Raw genomic sequence first — 18,530 nt, forward strand, 5'->3', positions numbered from 1 at the left:
TACCACCAGTCCCGCCCCAGAGAGTGACTGATCTGGATCCCCAAAAAATTCCTCCTCTCTTCTCCATGCATCCACTCAACAGGGTTATTAAAAAACACCTCAGAACACTTCTGTTTACCTGTTATTACCAGGGAATTAATATAAACAGGATCTGTTCTACCAGTCAGCAGGCAAAATTCCCGAATTTAGAATAAACCAAATTAAGTTAGTTCAACTGAACTTTAACTTCAAAAGCAGTAAAAGTTAAGAGAAGCTATGTGCATTGCTAAACATCTTTAAGAATCCTCATGATCAAGAATTTCCATGTAGCTTTAGTGATATTTGTATTCATATCTTCTCCCCAGTATCCCAATCCATTTGGCAGATTACTGAGGTATGACACAACGCAATCACTACCTCACATTTGCACAGTAAGAAAAACTGTGAAACTTACAAATTATCAACCTGCTCACAAGTACGTGTTTACAAAGAACAGATATCAACTGCCTACAGAATCACCAAACAAACGACACACACAACAACTGGTCCATGAGCAAATACCATTAAATTTTAAAATTTTCAGCATCCCATTTAAAAAAAGTAATCCTTCAGTTAAACCTCTAAAACCATAAACAGGAGGGTTCCTAGTATGGCTAGGATTTCATCTGAAATTATTAGGTCTTTGGGATTATTTACAAAATCTTACAATTGTAGACCAACTTTGCTTTCTGGCTGCCAGTCCAATGCTTTTGCTGTTTGTGGTACCTTAGTAAAGATGAAACAGAGTAACAGGTGACTAACATTTTAACAGTTCATTACCATTACAGATCCAAATGTCCCTGTACAAAACTGAACCTGACAAACATCAACCCAAATTCCCTTCACAGCCGTCTGAGAATGGAGGGATGGAGGGATGTAGCTCACCCAAGGATGCAGCCCCAAAGAAATTCTTTACTGTGAGGGTGGTGGAGCACTGGAACAGGTTGCCCAGGGAAGCTGTGGATGCCCCATCCCTGGAAGTGTTCCAGGCCAGGCTGGATGGGGCTTTGAGCAACCTGGTCTGGTGGAAGGGGTCCCTGCCTATGGCAGGGGGGTTGGAACTGGGTGATCTTTAAGGTCTCTTCCAAAACACAAACCGGTTCTGTGACTCGCCCTGAGGTTACCTCCCGGTTCCCTAGAGGCCACTAAACCAGCACAAGTCAGCAAGCACTTCAACAGAAAGAGGCCAGCCCAGCCCACAAATTGACCCGTGCACAACCTCTTTGGTCTGTCAGCACAGCATCACCACAGACACACAGCTCACTGGATTGGGAAACCTGATACAGGTTACAAATAATCTCCCCTGCTTTAACCCTGATTACCTTATAGCTTGTCCCCAAGTACTTCTGCTGTACAAGGGCAGGGACAATATGCAGAAAGGTGCATTTATCCATGCAGCTTAAAGTGTTGTGCACTTCAGCTTTACTACACAGATAAACCGATTAATTAAGAGCCAGCTGCCAGTGAAAATGGCAAATCCTTCCCTTCCCAACCTAAGCCGCTCCCCTCCACTTCTCAGCTGATCTGACCCAAACCCGAGTCAGTTTAGAGAGTTAAAAAGGCAGAAAACAGTTTGTCTCCCTTCGTATATTTAGTTTTCAACCAGTTTAGCTCACTGTTACAGTGTCCTGATGATTATCTCTGCTGACAAGGCAGGGGGCCGGAATGCCCAGCTGTAAACAGAGGGAGAAGAGCAGAAAACCCTTTCATCAGTAGCCAGTCGTTAAATCAGGTAGGTGTGTTAGCACCACAGCCCAAGTGAGGGGTAGACAAAAGGAAAACACCCCCTGCTTTCCTTATATAGCCTGAGAGAAGCCTGACATGAAATATTTTCTTACCTATTCTCACAGTTATTTGACTTTCTTGAAATCACTGAGTAAGTTCCCGCCTCTGTGTTTCTTCTTTACTCATGCCAGCAGAAATTTCCATGGAGCCAGGCTATTAACTGTCCTCATAACTATCCCCCAGCTATTAAGCCAGCCATGAGTAATGTATAAGAAACAAACCAAACACCACTCACATTTCACTTAGGCTGTGCCAGGAGAAGATTGAGATCAGACAACTCTTTAAAAGAACAGAAACACATTCAAAGGAAAATATCTTTACAGCATAGAGGCTTATACAATTCCATTTAAGAAAAAGAAATAAGAGCAATAGTAACCAATTAATTTTAACTGGGGATAATTAAATTTAATTAGTTAATTACGTAGGAAGAGAGGTGCATTCTGATAGTGCTGTTGAGCAGAATAAGACAAGAAATGCTCCAAGAACCCTGTCAGAAATTAAGGAATTCACATGATGAGAAACGGAAGAAAAAGGAATTGCCACCCCAGACTTGATCTGTGGCCCAGGCTATGTCTCAGATAACACAAGCACACAAAACTTCAGGTGGAAACAAACTCCAAAATAAAAACACAAAGACATGTTGGAGAAGAAATCTACCTCCACAAACTACAGTGTATTGGTTAGAAATTCTCTTAAACAAAAGTATGTCTTACATTCTTTACAATCTTTATTAGCAATTACTACTGGACACGGGTCACTTGTAAGCCTGATTTACCCTTGAACTCCTTTCTTAATCCAGTGGCTGAGTTCCACTATCTAATTATACACAGAATGTTAACTGGCTTAAGGTGGATAAAAAAGCAGCAGATATGCTATATCTTGGCTTTAATAAGAATTCTGATGCTGGTGATAGATAGGAATGTATCTAATACCAGCATCACAATTCTCATTAAGCCAGGTATGGGGTCAGATGAAAATTCACTCCTTAAAAGAGAAATTATCAATATATTATTGTCAAAATAGATACGCATTTCAAATACAGTCAAAATGATGGCAAAGGAAGCATCAAAGATGATGAGAAGTTCCCAAAAGGTACTTTTCCTTCTCCAGTCTGATGAAACCAAAGGAACCCTGGACTGCTTCCCCTCTTGTTCTCAGAGAGCACGGCAGTCACAAGGATGGATGGGTCATCACCGGTAACAGCCCGTGTCTAAGAAATTGTACCGATGAATGCCTACAATGTTTGAAAAATATTTCTCACACATTTTATTGACTGAATCAATATGAAAATCTACATGCTTTCTATACAGAAAAAAATCCACATGCATGTATTTTTCTCAATTTTTACTTTGTTTAATAACTTCTTTAAAGGTTCTGTAGAGATAAACTGGGATCCAATATAAGGTTCCTGTTTTCCTAACAAATGAAAATACTCAGTCCACTGCTGGTTTGGGGTTGTTTTTTATTTGTTTGTTTTTACTCACTACTCCAGTTCTAGTGGAGCCATAAATGGCCAGGCCTATTCTCAGATTCCTGAATCCATGCAACACGAGTTGCTGGGCTATTTTCCAGATCCTAACTTTTATCTGTAAGAGTCTGCCTAAAAAAAAAAAAAAAAAAAAAAATAAATTCTGAGGAGTAGTGAGCAGCTCTGTATCATCTCAAGAATAATACGTAGCTCCATGAAATTCACCCTCTCTGCCCTTGCTACCAGGCAGGCCTTTTTAGGGAATTGTAGTGCTGGACTTGGAACCTCTGGGAGCCGTGATTGCTTCATGCCTTCTGAATGCCTGGAGCTGGTATAGGTGCGGGGCTGGGGAAGATGTCATTAGGAGGCATGGGGGGTGATGGGGACAAAGTAACCCTTGTTTTAGCGTCATGGCTTCTGGTTTGTCAGGTGAGATCGTGGCCGAGGCGCCGTGGGGCTGGCAGGCAGCACGCCGCCCCAGCCGGGCTTCGCTTCATAAGCACACATACTCCTTGGAGCTTTCACGTCATATTCATGACCACGCACAGACCTGCCTCAGCACTTGGTTATTTTTTTCAAGTTTTATACCAAGATGCACGTTTACATACATCCCTAAACAGTAAACGCTCTCTTTAGACTTTTTCAGCGTCAGCTTGGAGGGAAAGGTTTCAAAGTGCCTTAATTACACCACGGCTGCAGTACGCGATCCTCCAGTAACTCCGTGACAGAACCGTGACGCGACCAGAAGGCAGCAGCCTAATTCGGTTCCCTCCTTCGTCCCCTCCCCACGGCCGCCCTCGATCCCGCCGCAGCGGGTGAACCAGCCGCCGTGGGGGGCAGCGAGCCCTTCCCAGGGCTGGGCGCGGGGGAGCGCAGCGGGCTGGGCCGGGCTGGGCTGGCGGCGCTCCCGCCCCGCCGCCCCCTCAGCGAGCTGCGCCCACCGGGCCCCACGCGTGCCGCCTACTCACGCCGCGGCGCGAGCTCTCCTCCGCTCGCGCGTCCGCCTCCGGCGATGCTCCGCTCCGCTCCGCCGGGAACGGAACCCCTTCCCCGCGGCCAATCGCGTCCCACCTTCTTCAAAGGTGCCGTGCTCGCCAGCCAATGGCAAGCCGCCGTGCTCCGCACTGCCTCAGCAGCCTAGCGACCGCCGCCGCCGGGGACCGTTGCCATGGGCACGGGGACGCCGGCGCCGAGCCCGCCCCCACCGCGGCATAAAACCAGAAAAAGCCTTAGCATAGTTCAGTAGATTTTTTTATTGCTTTTACCAACTTTCTGAAACGTTACAAAAGATAATTTTATTCTAGCAGTAATTAAAACAACAAAGGCTGGATCTTTCACGTTATAGACAAGTCTGAGGGTTGTGTGTTTTCTGTATAAACTGAATATTGATTCTACATTTGGAATAATGTTTCACTGGCTTTGGATTTTGTTATAAAGTAAGAAAAACATCATTGTAATTAGAAAAGCAGTCATAAAAAATTCGAACCGTAGAGCATGTAATCACATTTCAAATAATCAGTATTAAAATCAAAACTGCAGTTCAGCTACAGACACTGAACCCTGGAAGACACCTTTGCACAGGAGTATCAGCAACAATAGAAAGAAAATGATTATAAATTATGTGTCTTGCCAATAAAATCGTTTAGAAAAGTACTGACTTTCAAATTAATTTTTCCAAATAAATGTTAACAGATACTAAATTCAATATGAAAGTGTCTTCAGATTAACTTCAATGCCAACTACGAAGTCTTGTAAGTTTTCAATAAAAACGTTACAAAATAAAAGACTTAAAATTACTAAGCAATTTGCTTTATTCATAGCACTACTTTTATGCTGACTCAAAGCTGTGCACCTCTAGTCTTAAAATCTGCCATAAAATAAATTACTGTTGGTACAAACAAAGTACTTCACACATTTGTACTGTACTCAATAATTAATTTGACCTAGATGAGTAATTAAAACATTACTAATTATATAAAGCAACAAGAAAACCAAGATCATTGCGGTGCTCATCTAACAGACTACATTTGTGAACTGAAAATCATGAACCGTTTCTTTTATGATTTACAGAACGTATGTAACAAGACAACCCTTTAAACCCGCGCAGGCGCTGCAACATCCCACCCATGTTACAAATAAATTTTACAGCCTGTCGAACCTGCCTTTGCAAAGGGCACAAATTAGGGAAGCTATCATGTAAAGACAGAGATGTAGGTGAAGCAAATGGTAACTTACGTGAGAACTTTCATTAAATGTAGAAAATAAATGGCCAAGACATTTGGTTGAAAATCCCCTACCAGGGCACCGAATTCTACCCCAACAGGTTTTATGATGACAAACTTGGCAATTTGGAACAATTCACTGAACAATCACATGAGATATTACATTATAGCTGCAAGATTAATCTAGGAAGGATTTATTACTTGGGCATGTGTAAACAGAATTAAAAGTGTGTCATTGTAATACATATGAAAATACTAAGAATGAGTTTTGTAGAATATAATTTAAACACGAAACTGCATTAAGTGAAATATTTTAGATGATAATTTAAATGGAGTGGTCAAAATTAAGACCTACACTTTATGTAAACATTCATATTTATAAATAAATTAGAAAAAGAAAAAAAAGGGGGGCAGGGAAGAAGAATAAAAAAAAACAAAGGAGAAAAAAAATAAATGAGGGGACTTCCTGAGGTGGCTCTGCAGCCAGATACACAGTAGCACTAAGCTCCATTCCGGGAAACTAAGGCATCTAAAAAGTGCAGGGCCGTTTATTTTCCTCTAACTGTTGGAATGGAAATACATTGGCGTAGTTTTTACAGGGTTTAACCCCTACGAAAAAAAAAATGAGTGCACAGCAATTATCACTGCTCTTTTGCATCCATTAAGGCAAATCGTGTATCTACATACAGTAAACTACATCCTTAGCCGTTTTACTTTAATACTCTGTGTGATTTTTAAAGCAGAGAAGGTGTAAAATGAGCAGCAGATCACTTAACTATAGATTATCAATGGGCTTTTATGTACTTAATACCAGACCTTCACCTATTCATATGGGGAAAAAGTGCAAGCCTAACATGCTACTGACCACGAACACTGGAACTAAAGGTCACTGTAAACTGCTTTGCAAGTCATGGTATTTATGGCATCAATTAGAATACCTACACAATTACAATTGAATAAATACTGTGATTAGATTTGTGGGGCTTCGGTTTTGTTTCCTTTCAGCTTTACTAGAAAAAATATCCACTTCCTGTAGTATCAACCAAAAGGTAACCCTTCCAAAGCAGAAGCCAGATACAAGGTGTGCAGCACTAGGGAACCCTGATTTCAAGCATTAAAGGGTTTAAAATCTAAGAGGCATAAAGTAATTTGGGGGGGGTTTGGAAACTGTGGCAGGACTGTGAACATAAGCATAAAATACTACTGGGAAGACTAGTACAGAAGTAGTGTGTTGCGGATAACACTATGTAAACTGCCCAAAATATCTTCCCTCTGATTCAGCAAGAGCTATTTAGTAGTCAACAACTGACCTGCAGATGCATACTTACTCGTGGTTTTTTTTTGGGTTTTTTTTTTTTTTTTTTTTTCCTTTAAGTAATGCAGAAAGCTTTGGGAAAACATCTGCTATCATTTCATTGTATCTCAGTTTGACTGGAGGGAAAACACAGGTATTTTCTGAAAGAGCACGTTCTCAAGCTAAGGCACAAGCTACACTATTACCCAAGAATAAAGGAACATCTCCGCAGGTCACTACACAGTACTGGTCACACTGACAATGCAGACCTCACCAACTGTGCCACTGACCCGAGCCTTTTTATGACAGCTTGGATACCATTATTTGTATTGCTATACACTATGCTTTACTTTCTTTAAATTGACTTTTCAGAATTCAGCCAAATGAGAAAGGGGCAGAAAAAAACAAAAGCCACGTTATTTAATTACATTACATTTAAAGGGAACAGTAACAGTCTAGGTAATTTGAATGCTATTTTAAAATGTTTCTAATTTATTACCACTGATTGCTTTGTTTTTGTAATACACAATTACCTTCTCACCAAGTGACACTTGGCTGAAGAGCACCAAAATTCCACCTTAAGGGGTATTTTCAGATGAACTCTGCCCTCCTCCAGAATCAGCTCCTTTTGCAGTCCCAACTCTGCTAAAAGCAGAATTAGGCAAAGAGCATCTTCTAATTTTAAATGAGAAGATTCTAATTAAAGCCATTTTAGTATATCCAGAAAGGGCTAGCGGCAATTCAGAACGTAAAGAGACCATTTCAGAAATTAAAGCCAAAAACCAAGGCATAAGGCAAAAAGACATTAATAATGGAAATTGCGCTGGTAAGTGATCAAGTGATCAAGATTTTAATTTATAGATAAAATTCTCATTATTTCAAATATTATAATGCTAAACACTAGAAGTTGAAAATGTAACTACAATAAATGCACTGACTTTACTTTAATAAATGAATATTTACTTTTTTAATCATCTTAAATGATAAAAATTTATGCTAATCAAAATAAATAAAATGTTTAAAAATAAGTTGGTGTGCTATCATATATGCCCTTTACAATGGAGAGGCTCAGAACTGTACACACAAATACCACAAGCAATTTGTAATCCATAAAATAATACTGATCATAAACCTATTACAGAAATAAACTACAGCTAATTTAATCAAATACGCAGTACATCTAAAAAATAATTAAGCAAGGAATACAGTTGATGAGGGCATGAAATACTCTGAAGTTTCAGTCTTAGAGCTGAGTAAATCAGACTCTGCAAGTCAATAGAAAAGTGTAAGTAAAAAACAGGAACAGAAAGAATTCCAGAGTACTAGTGTGGCAAGTGTGTTTCACTTCCTAGAGACCGGCTGTCTGTAAATCCAATGCATATTGTGTAAACATGAAAGTGTCCAGAATGGCAAATACTGATTTGGGACTATAACTACAATTACTGCACTCATATTGCTACTGAACAATAATGAAAAATCAAGAGTGAATTTGGGAAAAAAAAAAAAAATATAAAAAGGTAGCAGAACCAGGTATTCGTATGTATTTTAAGGATGAACTCACCACCTGACTTATGGCTCTAGGCCACTTCTTTAAAATAGGAGAGACAGAATCCAGGAAACACTAGCATGTAGTGGAGACATAAAACACAGTAGTTCTTGTCAACAGCACATCGATATTTGTTCTATGAAATCACAAAAAAGTATACCCTGCAAAAACAAGCAGTAATTGCCTGCATGGAAAACAAACTTCTGTAGCGCACATTATAAACAGAGGTATTGTAAAATTTTAAGCAATGTGGACCAGTAATCATCAGCAAAAGCTGATTGAACTTTTATGCACATATTGATTATTGAAAATATGTATTCATTGCAAACTTCCTATTTAAAAATGAAAATAAATTTTAGAATAAAATAAATAGCTGAAGTGTGATTACCACTCATCTTATCTGTAGGAAAATCTCTCATTATGCAAGCATATCTACAGTGCCCTAAACAATGGCAGAATTAAATACATGTCGCTCCTTAAACTGGAAATCACACTTCCATGGTATAATATCCTACAGTGATATATATATACACACACAAATAAACATAACTGCCCTTGGTTCAGTTCTATAAAGATGTTTCAGCATCCACGTATTTCACAACAGGTGACTCTTCCACATTTATTTTCACACTTTCTGGTTTTTCAGGGCTGTTTGAAAGCAAAGAGGAACATATAAGGTTTGATTCACTTTAGTAAAGGTTAACTAAAAGATTTCATACTTCACAGTACGTAATACTAATAAACAGTATTCACAGGAATGGTTCATGCTTAAGGGAGAAAACACCAATACCTCATCTATAAACACCACCTTCCAGTCCCACTGCTTTTATTGATTCTATTGATTTTAAATTGTTCTGCAAAACATCATTTGGAAGAAAAAAGAAAACATAACAAAACCAAAAACCACAAAATGTCTCGTTAAAAATACTCAAAATTACATAATAAACAATATTACTAATACTGCTTAACTACTGGGCAAGGAAACAATTTTGTTCACAATACAAGACTGCGAAAATATTTCAGTCTTTTCATAACGGGAACCACACCTGTAACAACAGTAGAGGACAATCAGAAATCTGTGTGTAAGTGTCCATTCAACCTAAAGACAATGAATGGGCTGGCTGCACCTGAACAGCTGACACTCTCAGGGACAGACACTGAACAGTGGCTTATCCAAGGACAGAAAGGAATGTCCCAAGATTACAGGGCACTTGTACGTGTAAGAGGGAGGATTCCCTAGGCATGAATTTTAGAAGAGAGAACACATCTGTGGAAGTTGCTCTTTAAAGGGAAAAAAAAAACGTATTAGAAATTCATGAAAATATCTGGAATTCCTTAGAAAAATGAAAGTCTGTCTGGACTCCACAGAGTCTGTAAAATATGATAGATGGAGGAGGAACAAAGAAAAAGCAGTCTGGATCAGTTCAGGAAGGATTAAAAAAAAAATCTAAAAAGTAATTTTTTTAAAAAGGCAAGAATTTTAGGAAATAATGCCAACCCACACAACCATGTTGTCTGGAATTCCAGAAGACATTACTTGCTTCAGTCTGCACCCTATTTGAAACCTACTATCAGATGAAGACTGTTACACAGAAAAACTTAACAGAACTGACATGAAAAATTTACTGAGAATCACTTTTGACTGAGTAGTGGCGACATCTCTAGATGTCTCCAGCACCTACTATACAAGAAAGGGTAACACATACCTCAAAACAGCTACTAATTGAGCTCAGGCTCAAGGAAGTCCTGCCTTCTAACATTTTCCAGATGCATGCAGTATCAGATTGCCTCTTGAAAGAGCTAGTTTCTGACACCAGTGTTTTTTATTTTCAATTTGCAGTTTTAGCAAGTTCCCTTCCAAGACGCAATTTTTACCATACCAATCTCAAGCAGGGCAGGTTATGGAATCAAAGGGAAATGTCTTATAGCAAAATACAGAAGACAGGTAGTACCCAGTATTCCATCTAAATAGATCAAAAAACACTGCAAACAGATCAGAAGCATCATTTGCTAGTGCTGCATATAATTCTATACTAACTAAACCTACCCAGGAAACAGGAAAGTGCAAGATGGGAGTTGTACTAGCTACCCAAAAACCAGATCTAGTGATTTTAATTCTTCTGGAAAAAGAAACAGAGCTCTGTATCTTTTCAAGCCTTACACACCCAATGACTATCAGATAGTATAGTAGAAACATCCACGAATTCTGTAACAGGTTTTTGAGAACTTAGCATGAAAGAGCACGATTAAAATACGAGGGTATACTAACACACATATTCTGTTATCTAATGCCTCTATTATCTATCTCCCTGAGAATCTACTTTATACTAAACATTTTTAAAAACTTGAGTACATCTAAAACATGTATTTGAACATTTTAAACTCTTGTAACAATACAGGCTGAAAATTCACTGAAAACTGTGCCTGCACTAATGAGTCTCTTCAGCCTTTCCTATTACAATACCTTCATGTTCTCCTCTTGTCTCCTTCATCACCCTTGGCTGACCTACTGTCTGGGTGAAACAAAGCCCATGCCTAGCTTGGAGCAATGCACATGCTGACTAAACAGATGGTACACAAGTGCTCCGTGGCCAGTAACTACTGCTGTTTCCATGATGCAAGCTCAACAGTACTCAGCAGCTTGCACAATTACATATGAACACTCCCTTCACTGCCAACTCTTCCACCAAGATGTATTTTATACAAAACCTGGCAATTTCGTATCTCCAGAACCTGTCTTTGACAGATTTGGCTGAAAGGGATCAACCAAGTGAAGATGCATGGGCAGGCAGCAGGATTGCATAAACTCAGTTTTCCCGAATCAACCACACTCGGTCTCCCCTCTCTCCTACAAAAAAACTACTAAGCAATTGTGATGGAACAGTCCACAGGTACCAGTTCCTATAAATTACAAGCCTTTCAGGAAGTTGGGGATACTCCATGTAAATATTCCAAATTTGGTTTGTTCCCCTTCACAGATGACAGACAGGGAAGAAACTAGGACAAAAAAGCAGAATGATTCCCTCCACAGAGTTCCTTGGTTGATGGGAAGCTCACTGAGCATGAGGCTCCCAGCCATCAGAGAAGATACGTGTCAGCTTACAGGAAAAGCTCACAGCACTGAGGACTCCTAATCTGTCTCGTACTTCATTTCAAGTATATTTCATATCCAGTAAAGGTAGCATTTGAGTCAGGTTTAATTTTTAAAGATTAAAAATGAGCCAGGGATAAACAAACCAACCAACCCACCCACCCACAAAAAGAGGGTGCAGGTCCTAAGGCAGCATAAAGCAACAATGAAAGTGTTGGACTCGCCTCTTATTCCCACTGGCATTTGTTATGTTCAGGATCAAACAATTCCCATGCTCATATACACTCTAGTAAAACTTTTTAGAAACCCTAAGCCCATCAGAATAGCATATAATAGCTAATATATTAGCACATATTGCTAATAATGCAAATAAGCAAATAAAGAGTAACTTTAGAATTGTAATAATACATTTAATAAAATAATTGGAATTCATTATAGAAATTGTTTAACTTCAGAGTAAAAAGCAAAAATTAAGTTCAAATTCAAGTTCCTTAGAAGTGAAAAGTCAAAGCAGATTTACAAACCACGTATGCTCATTTTTTCAATATACATTTCAAGAAATAAAAGTACAGTATTAGCTGCTAAACACAAAACCATAGTTAGAAAACACGTGAGTAATTATTATAACTACCTCAGGTTAGCTCTGGTTACTTTGGCATTCTCAGTACTCATGGCAAGAGCCTTCCACTGTGCAGTTTTGGCCATTTCGTCTGATATGTTTACAATTGAGGGATCAATGCTAAAGAACAAACATACTTTCTGGTTAGTATTCAACAGCTTGCAACAGCATTATACTTACTGTCACTCATCATTTACATCAGTTGTGCCTTCTTTCAATATTTACGCAGCCACAAGTTAAGTTCATCTCTTACAAATGTAATTCAACAAAAAGTTGAAAATTTAAGTCACTAGCGCTGCCTTAATCACATAGCATCATAAACCAGTTTTTCACATAGATACCACCAAGACATAGAGAATATTTGAGAGCTATGCCATTTCTAATTACCTGTAATCTCATAAAATTATTTTGCATGCTCAGAAATAATGAACTTAATCACACTGTCCTGCTAAGGCTTTCATTAATCAGAATTATTTTAAGTTGCTTCCAGGAAATACTCATGGGCAAAAGAGCAGATATTAATAAAATTCTGAAATTGGTAAATCAGTTGATATTTAAACCTAGTAAAAACCTAGAAGTCCCAATTATCTAGACAGATTTCAAGTTATTTTTTTTTCCTGCAGAGTCTTACTAGACGTTTTTCAAGACTTTTTTTTTTTTTGCCACCACCTCCCCAAGACCTGCAAAAGAGACAGTCACCCTCACAGATTATAAGCTTTTAAAAGCTATTTCCCCTTTGCTCTCCCCATGTTTATACGTATAGCAGATTTAGGTGTTGTCTGCAGACACACTTTCTGTTCTGTTCCATACTTAAGCTTCATAATGTACTGCAGGTTATCTGTAAGAGTTCTTCACATTTCATAGACTCTTTCAAAGCCGTTTTTCCTCAGCAATCTCCACAAGATGCAAGACAGTGAAATAAAAACCACACACACACACACAATGAAATCATAACTCTACTGTGAAAGCAAATATTAATTCAAATGTGTTTTTTAAAAAAGCTTTAGCATTTTGCACTTTCATTTAAGTTGCTAAAGCCTGATTAAGCCTGCTCTTGGAGCAGGCGAGCAGTTAGCAGGAATATACGTCTAATCCAAAATCTGCCTGTTCCCAACTCTGATCAGGGTAAACCAAATACTACTCTAGATCCATAGCAAAGCAAATTTTTGATCTAGGAACTCTTAGTATTAGAGGGGCAAAAAAAAAGCTAGCAAGCTATTTATCTGTAACATTTTTATTGGTGTGTTGAATAGTTGTACAATACCTGACAATTAAACTGAATGCATCCCCAGTAAGGAAGATGCATACTGAGAAAAAACGCCTTTCCATCAATGAAATTCCAGCACTTCCTTTTGCGAAAGGGAACTGGTTATTCTGTCCTCACATCTACTTTCAGAAAATGACGTTTTAAAGTAAAAATGGCTGCCCATAAAAAAAATTTTTTTATCACAGAAATTATAGATTTTAGCCCTCACTTAAACCAAAGAACTGCACACTTAAGACTTTTTCTGAAAAATCCAAGCGGCTGGTAAACACAGGGCTCAACTGATGCTATTAGTTGCTCAATACTCAGCATTTCATGCATGGTAACACACAAGTATTCCATGAAAACTGACCAAGGAAGCTTCTTCACCTTGAGTACAGCTGGTCGAAATTGAGTCATCTGATCTGTTCAAGATGGTCATGTAAATTTATAATTAAGATGCAGTTTTAAAGAACAACGCAACACAAAAATGCTACTAAAGCACTGCAAGATATACCTTCATACTTTCTAATCATGGCCGAGTTACAAGCTTGGGAGAAAAAAAAATTTAATTCAACTCATACGCTATCAGCTTAACTCAAAGCAAACTGCAGCATGTGATAAAAGAACTCCTCAGAGACCAACACTTTATTATACCTGTATTTTAGGGTTTTTACAGGAAAATCCAAATTTGCTTCTCCATATGCAAGGTGTACACTTTCACTGTCCCCTGTCTGAAGCATTCTCTCTGCTTCCTGTAAATTCCAAGTAAAAAGTTTGTAAGACTATTCATGCAGTAGAAATAAAAGAAGCATCTCATGCTGACAATTTCCACAGGGGGAAGGGGCATTTCCCTGTAGGCACTGGAGTTGAATGCAGGACATAATAGTTTAAGAACTTTTTTCTTTAGAAGCGTTTTATCCAGGTAGGGAGGACAGGGGAGTAGAGAAGGAGGGTGTGACAAGTTTTGCAAGGAATTCAGCCAGATGGTGTACAGTTAGGTAAGGCTTTTATGGAGGAGTTATATGAGCATGGTAAAGTGATGGACTTGGCAGTCCTGGGTTAACAGTTGGACTTGACGATCTTAAAGGTCTTCCCAACCTAAACGATCCTATGATTCTAAGCTGTATTACTATATTATCAGCAATTAGCAGTATGTTTTAATTACAGCACTGCAAACACAAACAAGCAAAATGTCCCTGATACAATGAACAGTTTTGTGATAAATTTAAGCAGGGTGAAGATCCCCACTTCACTGCTTTTCTCTCCCTCTCCCTTTTCTCTCCTAACCTGGTGAAAGACAAAGAAAACAGCATTTTGTGATAAAACCTGCTTCTTTCCACTTTGCTTGCTGATTTTAATCACAAAGAGTCATCATAGTTCCTAACAGCATCACTGCAACAGTGGCTTTTCCTTATCTTAATTGCCATAATAGTCTCTCTAAGTATCATTGAGTGTTCTTTAGCAATTTATGACAGGCTTAGTTTGATTGTTTTCACACTTACTGCTTTCTCTTTTTTCTTTTTGTCATCTTCTTTCTTCTTTTTGCTTTCTGGCATAAGATCATCAAGCCAGCTAAGCTCTCTTTTGGTGAAACATAAATCCATGAGCTTGCGAATGAACACCAACGCTAGAACCTTAAGGGAACCATAAATGGAATCATTTATATTAAGCTACTTAAATGAACAAAAATGCACACATGCTTTCAGTACATTCAGAATCTTTAACTGAAGCCCTTTTTTGTAGTACTAGTTTTATCTTACCACGAAGTTAAATAATTTCCACTTTCAATAGCTATTCACAACTGAATTGCTTATTTTCAGGAAATGAAAAGTCCTTTTGTGTTTCAAAAGTGAACATGTACTATGGGTTCTTTTGTTTCTTCCCCACACCCTTCTTTCTTAAGGCAGCAAATACATTCTGAAGAGGTTCTGGATGATGCACATACTCTTGGACAATTATTAGTTTGTAAAGGAGAACACTTACCATCATAGGGAAAACAACAGCAGCTGCAGAGGCTTTAATCACCCACAACAGAACTAGACAAGTGAGCTGAACAACTGTAAAGATATGGACCTTCCAGAGCGGCACGTAACGTAGATAAATCAGGTCAGGTTGATGTTTGGCAGGCATTCCAAACAATTTTATACGGTCAAAAAACTGCATTGAAAAATAAAATCATCCTTCAGTTAGTTATTTTCTTTCCCTCCAGAAGGCAATAAACATTTTTAGTGGACTCCAGAAACAATATAAACCCAAATGAAGTATTAATGAAGGACACTGAACATGCAGTGGGGTAGGGCTGGGGGCATTTTCTTTTGTTGGGTCATCCCAGCCCCCCCAGTCCCCCATTACTACTACAAAATTTCACAGTATTTCAGGTAATTCGTTGCTCAGCTATACTACTGAAAGAACAAATGCGAAGTGAAAAGTGAAGGTACAGCACAGTCTGAACATGACACTCAGGAAATTATCGTAAATACTATTCAGTCAATATGGGCTAACGTTATTGTTGCTCTCAAAGTGTTATAACTTCCTTTTCATTTAGTGTAAAACAGAAGCGAACTGCTCATTAAAATCAGACTTTACCTGAATGCCTTTTAATGAAGATACTCCCATGTAAAGAAAGACACCATACAAAACTGGCATTGGAATAAACTGGAGAGGAAAAAAACATCCACAGTTAGCTGTAGAATCGGCGTGGCTAACAGCAGTCCATATTGGCAAAAGACATGGACCCAGGTTTTCTTTGCATTATATTTTACTGAAGTGAAATCTGTGAAAGCTGCGGTTCTTTTATTTATAAAGAAAATACACACATCACTGAGCAGCAAAAAAATCTAGAGCTAACAAGGCCATCATCAGGATTTAAAAAGTAGTTCCACCTCTGACCGCCTATTAATTCAATTTTCTAGGTTGCAACCATGATTACTATTAATGCTAAGTATGCTGCTTTATGTTGCTATCTGACAGGAACTGTATTGAGACTATTAGCTTCATGAAATTGCCAAACGAAGTTTTGCTTTTGATCACTATCTTGCATTTCTGGAGCAGATTAAATAAAACACTGAGCTATTAAAATATCCTGATTTCTCAGAGCTAAATTTTGCTGTAATAAGATCAATTTAAACCTTACCAAGATAATGAAGCTGTCCACTGATTTCAGTGGCATTTGCATGAAACCTCTGCAGCCTACACAAAGCAAGCAAAGTCTTCTTTGCTCCTGAATTCATGACACTTCTGAGTAAAGGACAGCCAAGATACTATTTGAAATCTTAATAAAAACAGCTACCATCAAGCCTGAACAAAAGCCTTTACTGAAACTTAAATAGTGTGGATTAAAACTACACCTTAGGGATTTGTTACTGCATAGACAGATACATACATGCGCGCGTGTGTGTGTATATAAAAGCTAATGTCTTCACTGTAAGCTCTAATTTGACATGCTAATAACTTCATTTATGTTAACTTTTACTGCATTAACTCAGTATAAAACCATACATGAAACAAAGCCACAGCAACCTACAGATGCAAGGCTTTGTTCTCCTTCTTTCTTTTGAACAGTAAGGGCCATTCGCATTGAAAAGGAAAAACATTTCATAAAGAGCAAAACAGTAGTAACACCATTCCCATTACCCTTGGTTTCAGAAAAAAAGTATTAGTTTCTAAGAAACAGCCGTTAAAACATGGGCTAAACCTCTAGCTTCAGCAATTGGCACCTTTATCGTTCGCTTTTTAGCAACAATAAATTTCAGTATTTCTGCTTTTGATCCTGATCATTTGTATTATACAGCTGAGCTCTTGGCAGCTTTTCAACCAGGGATTGTCAAATCTGAATAGTCATTCTTAATAACTGCCATTACCTTACTCTTTTCAGACCTTTACATTTTTTAACATTTACAAGTGATCAACTATTAAGAATTTATAATACGTACCTCTAATTACTAAACTACAGCTGTGTGTTCATAGGTTTGTTTCTTCCCATTATCTAAACTTAAACAGCCATTAGAAGCCACCTTTTTCTGAAATTACTTGTGATCTGTCTTTGCACAGACTTTTACAAAGTTCTTTAAAGGTATTCAAAATTATGCAATTTATGCAATGTCTGCTATTTCTGCAACAAAAAGACAGTTTTTTAATTTCTCCTTTTAACTACTGGATCTGAAACAGCAAAGGAGGAGTTGAATGAATTTTACTCAAATCTGAGCAAAAAGCCAACCGAATGATTGTTTTTTTTTCTGGAAGTCTTCGAAAGGGCACTATGGACATAAATTAAGAAACAGTGTAAACTGAGGCCACAATACGGCCCGCAAAATCTCTATTACACAGTGATGATGCATAAGATAATCTTGATGCTTCAAAGATCGAAGCAAGTTTAAAAAGCTGAAGATAACGAAAAGTGAACAATGTAATTTCTGATGATCACTTTTTCTGTTTATTCTGCTGTATTATAATACTTCCACTCAACTTGATGTGTTTATTTATCACACTCCTTTTCTCTCTCTATTTATGACTCACATAAAAATACATAATTATGTTAGGGAACACAGACTCAAGAAACTAAAAAACAGCTGGCAAGAAAAATCAAGGAACATGGACAAAGGTTGTTTTCTTCACTACTCACTACATTGCTAGTTTGCTCAGATTTCATTTACTTGTATCTCCCCCCATCATTTCTATACAACTAACACCTCTTAAAGAATTTGAGAATGAGTCCAGGCATATTTTACTTAACAGAATTAAACTTCCTCACATTATGAAATGCTAAATCACAGTATCAAAATCAAAGCACAAAGAAAATACAAATATTTTGGAAAAAACTGTCTTTCACCTTTAACACAGAGGTCATGAACACTGACAGCCCCATCAGGACAAAAATCATCAATCCTGTCACTCGCTGCTCCCGGATTCCCAAAAACTTTGGTTGCTCTCCTGGTGCTGAGCATTCAGATTCAACTTTCAGGCTGTTAACATGACTTATAGACAGGACAGTTGCAGCAACAAACCACGGTAAGCCCATGATAGAACATATCCCCAACATAACACCAACCATGAGCAGATCAAGATGATAACCACAGCCTTTCTGTAAAATTAAACAAACAATTTGATAAACTTTATTTTTATATGATACCATATTTATAACTTAGCTGGTAAATAACAGAAAACTACAGAAGTTAGATACTTTGAAAGTGTCCACAAAATTGTATTTGTTCTTTATTAGTTAATATACACGTTTATTTAGTA

General features: G+C 38.1%; 2 protein-coding genes across 10 annotated transcripts in view; both read right to left on the reverse strand.

Moving 5' to 3' along the window:
* Positions 1–4,429, reverse strand: part of NEK10 (NIMA related kinase 10) — a 116,196-nt gene extending 111,767 nt beyond the window's left edge. For 2 of the 3 annotated variants that reach the window (XM_056338595.1, XM_056338597.1), the window contains exon 1: positions 4,240–4,429. The gene's annotated coding sequence lies outside the window, so the exon portion shown is untranslated. The remainder of the gene's footprint in view (positions 1–4,239) is intronic. The other variant, XM_056338596.1, reaches the window with a different exon arrangement.
* A 75-nt stretch (positions 4,430–4,504) lies between these two features.
* SLC4A7 (solute carrier family 4 member 7) overlaps positions 4,505–18,530 on the reverse strand; it is a 97,568-nt gene continuing 83,542 nt past the window's right edge. For all 7 annotated transcript variants that reach the window (XM_056338589.1, XM_056338587.1, XM_056338593.1 and 4 more), the window contains 7 exons: positions 18,118–18,369; positions 15,876–15,944; positions 15,273–15,446; positions 14,792–14,923; positions 13,944–14,041; positions 12,056–12,163; positions 4,505–8,981 (listed from right to left, as the gene is read on the reverse strand). In XM_056338589.1, the coding sequence (XP_056194564.1) occupies positions 8,900–8,981; positions 12,056–12,163; positions 13,944–14,041; positions 14,792–14,923; positions 15,273–15,446; positions 15,876–15,944; positions 18,118–18,369 (915 nt within the window). In that variant the 3' untranslated portion in view covers positions 4,505–8,899. The remainder of the gene's footprint in view (positions 8,982–12,055; positions 12,164–13,943; positions 14,042–14,791; positions 14,924–15,272; positions 15,447–15,875; positions 15,945–18,117; positions 18,370–18,530) is intronic.

The sequence above is a fragment of the Falco biarmicus genome, chromosome 4 (genome assembly GCF_023638135.1).
Source record: "Falco biarmicus isolate bFalBia1 chromosome 4, bFalBia1.pri, whole genome shotgun sequence".
NCBI classification, from domain to species: Eukaryota; Metazoa; Chordata; class Aves; order Falconiformes; family Falconidae; genus Falco; species Falco biarmicus.